Below are 2,810 nucleotides of genomic sequence, written 5' to 3'. Positions count from 1 at the left end.
ACCAAACTGCCAAAAGAGGAGGATCTTTTAAATAAAACTATCAAAGGGACTATGGTGGAAGAAGAAGGACACACACAACAAATCAAATAAAATCAGACATCAAGTCTTATCTTTCAGTCCGTTTTTTTCTTTCATGTTTTAGATTAGCATTTTCTTTTGAAGTGTTATACTTCCTTCAAGTCATGTACTTCAATTCATAATGTAGCAATCATGTCTCTGGTATGTTTAGCATCAACAGAGATACAAATCACGTTTCTGGTATGTCTAATATCAACAGAGACAATAGATCTTGTTTTTGCTATGTTCAACATTAACAGAGAACAATTGATTGTATTTCTGGTATTTTGAATATCAACAGAAACAAGATTACAATTTCCCCTTGTCTATGAGTAACTATCATTTGTCTTCATCTTTTTTCAATCCTTGCATCACGTTTTTGCAACGAACATTAAAAGTTCTTGGAGTGATCAAGGCAAGAGGAGAGCCCAAGTCGCTTGATCGAAATTAGATCTACTATTGAATCCAGCTATGAAGGATTCTGGCATACCCACGCACTCACTAATACGGTCAGCTGACTAAAACCCAGGGAGAGATTTTACTTCCAAACAAAAATTGGCACACCCGGTGGGACCCTCTAAGAAGAAATCGTGATGCCAAGAAGAAGAAGGGCTCGAAATTCGAGGGTAAAAGTAGTTGGTAGTCCTCTAACACCACTAAGCCCTAACACATAGTGTTGAACGCACCCCATCAGGGGCACAAACAAATGAGATTGGAGAAGATATGATTCACCAATTAGTGACAGTTATATAAGAGGAAATGTGCCGGTTGGTCAAGGTCTTTATACAGGACATTATAGATCAATATGACCACCTATTGGATCGCTATGACTAATTATTCACAATTCTTGTGGCTAAGATTCAGCCAAATGTCTGGAATTAACAACCCAATATTAGTCAACTTTTATTTGGCCAGGGGCACTTTCTTATGGATGGAGTTCATGTTGGGATTAATATGATTGGTCAACCCAGCCAGGCTAATCAACCTAGTTACATGATCGGTCAACCCGATCAAGCTAGTCAGCCTAATCATATTGGAAGTTCAAGCTAGTCGGTCATCAATGATGGTTACATTGGGGGCTCGGTGATCAACGATGGTTACATTGGGGGCATGCCCTTACAATAGCCATGTACCATGCCACCGTTCCAAACAGCAACTGCATATCCAATTAACCTTATGACTGCACAAGCACGACATGGTGTGCCCCTACAACAACCATGTACTAGACTTTGAAAGGGGTCGAAAGGGCATAATCCTTCATACGTTTGGCCAATAAATGGTGTCATATAAAGAATTATGGGGGGGCAATTGTTGGTACCCAATTTTAGCAAATCTGGATTATAAGACAATCGGTTAATAAATCGACGTCGATTTATTGACTAATTATGGTATGGAACTGACCAATAATCAATTTGACCAAAAAAATGACGACCTTGTACTAAGGAGTTGATCAGTCAGAATAACCATCAGGTGGATAAAGCAGACTAATCGTATACGGTTAGATGACTGATTGTGATATTTTACAGTCAGCTGACTGATTGTGACTTTTTACGGTCAGCTGAACGATTTCAGCTTTTTACTATCAGCATTTTGGCATTTTACAATCAGCTAACCTAGTCCAGTTTTTCGGTCAACTGACCGAGTCCAGCTTAAATGGTTAAGGCAGTTATAACCAATTAACTACTCCACTAAGGACATGATTAAACATGGGTTCTTGTAGTTACGAAACTACCAAAAGAGGAGGATCTTTCAAATAAAACTATAAAAGGGACTATGGTGGAAGGATGACACATTTCTTTTGAATTCTTGTACTTCCTTCAAGTCATGTATTTCATTTCATAGTGTAATGATCACGTCTCTAGTCCGTTTAGCATCAACAGAGATACAAATCACGTTTTTGGTATATCTAATATCAACAGAGACAACAGATCTTGTTTTTGGTATGTTCAACATCAACAGAGAACAATTGATCTTATTTTTGGTAAATTGAACATCAACAGAGACAAGATTAGATTTTCCCCTTGTCTATGAGTAACTATCATTTATCTTCATTTTTTTTTCAATCCTTGCATCACGTTTCTGAAATGAACATTAAAAGTCCTTGGGGCGATCGAGGCAAGAGGAGAGCCCAAGTCGCTTGATCGAAGTCAGATCTACTATTGAATCCGGTCAGGAAGGATTCTGGCATGCCCGCGCACTCACCAATATGGTCAGCTGACTGTAAACCAGGGGGAGATTTTGCTTCCAAACACTTTGATGGCTCTTTTATGGGAAAACCAGGTCTAGCGAGCATTGGTGGAGTTTTTTGTAACAATTCTGGCAGATTTATTTTTGGTTTTGCATGTTATGTTGGTGCTACATTTGCTTATGTGGCTGAAGCATTTGCAGCTCGTTTGGCATTAAAAATGGCCAAAGATCATAACTTTACTCATGTCATTTTTGAAGGAGATTCCCAGCTTTTGGTTAATCTAATTGCTGGTCGTTTATCTTTTATTCCTTAGAGGATTGCTTCTATTATTGAATATTGCAAAAGACCTTACTCCTTTTTTGTTTCAATTAAGGCTGTCCATATTTATCGCGAGGGCAATTCTGGTGCGGACGATTTAGCCTAGCCTCCTTTGCTTCTCATCATTAATGTATATCTTCTTGGGAGGATAACCCTCCATCTTTTGTAGCTAATTCATTATTTTTGGACTATTGTACTATCTCTTTTCTCCATTATATGGGGTCTTAATATAATATGCTTTAGAAAA

General features: G+C 38.2%; 1 protein-coding gene across 1 annotated transcript in view; it reads left to right on the top strand.

The window, feature by feature from the left end:
• The first annotated feature begins 2,243 nt into the window (after positions 1-2,243).
• Positions 2,244-2,810, top strand: part of LOC122089751 (pollen-specific protein C13-like) — a 1,251-nt gene continuing 684 nt past the window's right edge. Inside the window, exon 1 of the mRNA XM_042659444.1 lies at positions 2,244-2,535. Within this exon, the coding sequence (XP_042515378.1) occupies positions 2,244-2,535 (292 nt within the window). The remainder of the gene's footprint in view (positions 2,536-2,810) is intronic.

This window comes from Macadamia integrifolia, chromosome 9 (assembly GCF_013358625.1).
Source record: "Macadamia integrifolia cultivar HAES 741 chromosome 9, SCU_Mint_v3, whole genome shotgun sequence".
Classification (NCBI taxonomy): domain Eukaryota; kingdom Viridiplantae; phylum Streptophyta; class Magnoliopsida; order Proteales; family Proteaceae; genus Macadamia; species Macadamia integrifolia.
The sequence above is the reverse complement of the archived record's forward strand: the minus strand, read 5'-3'. Positions and strand labels throughout refer to the sequence as shown.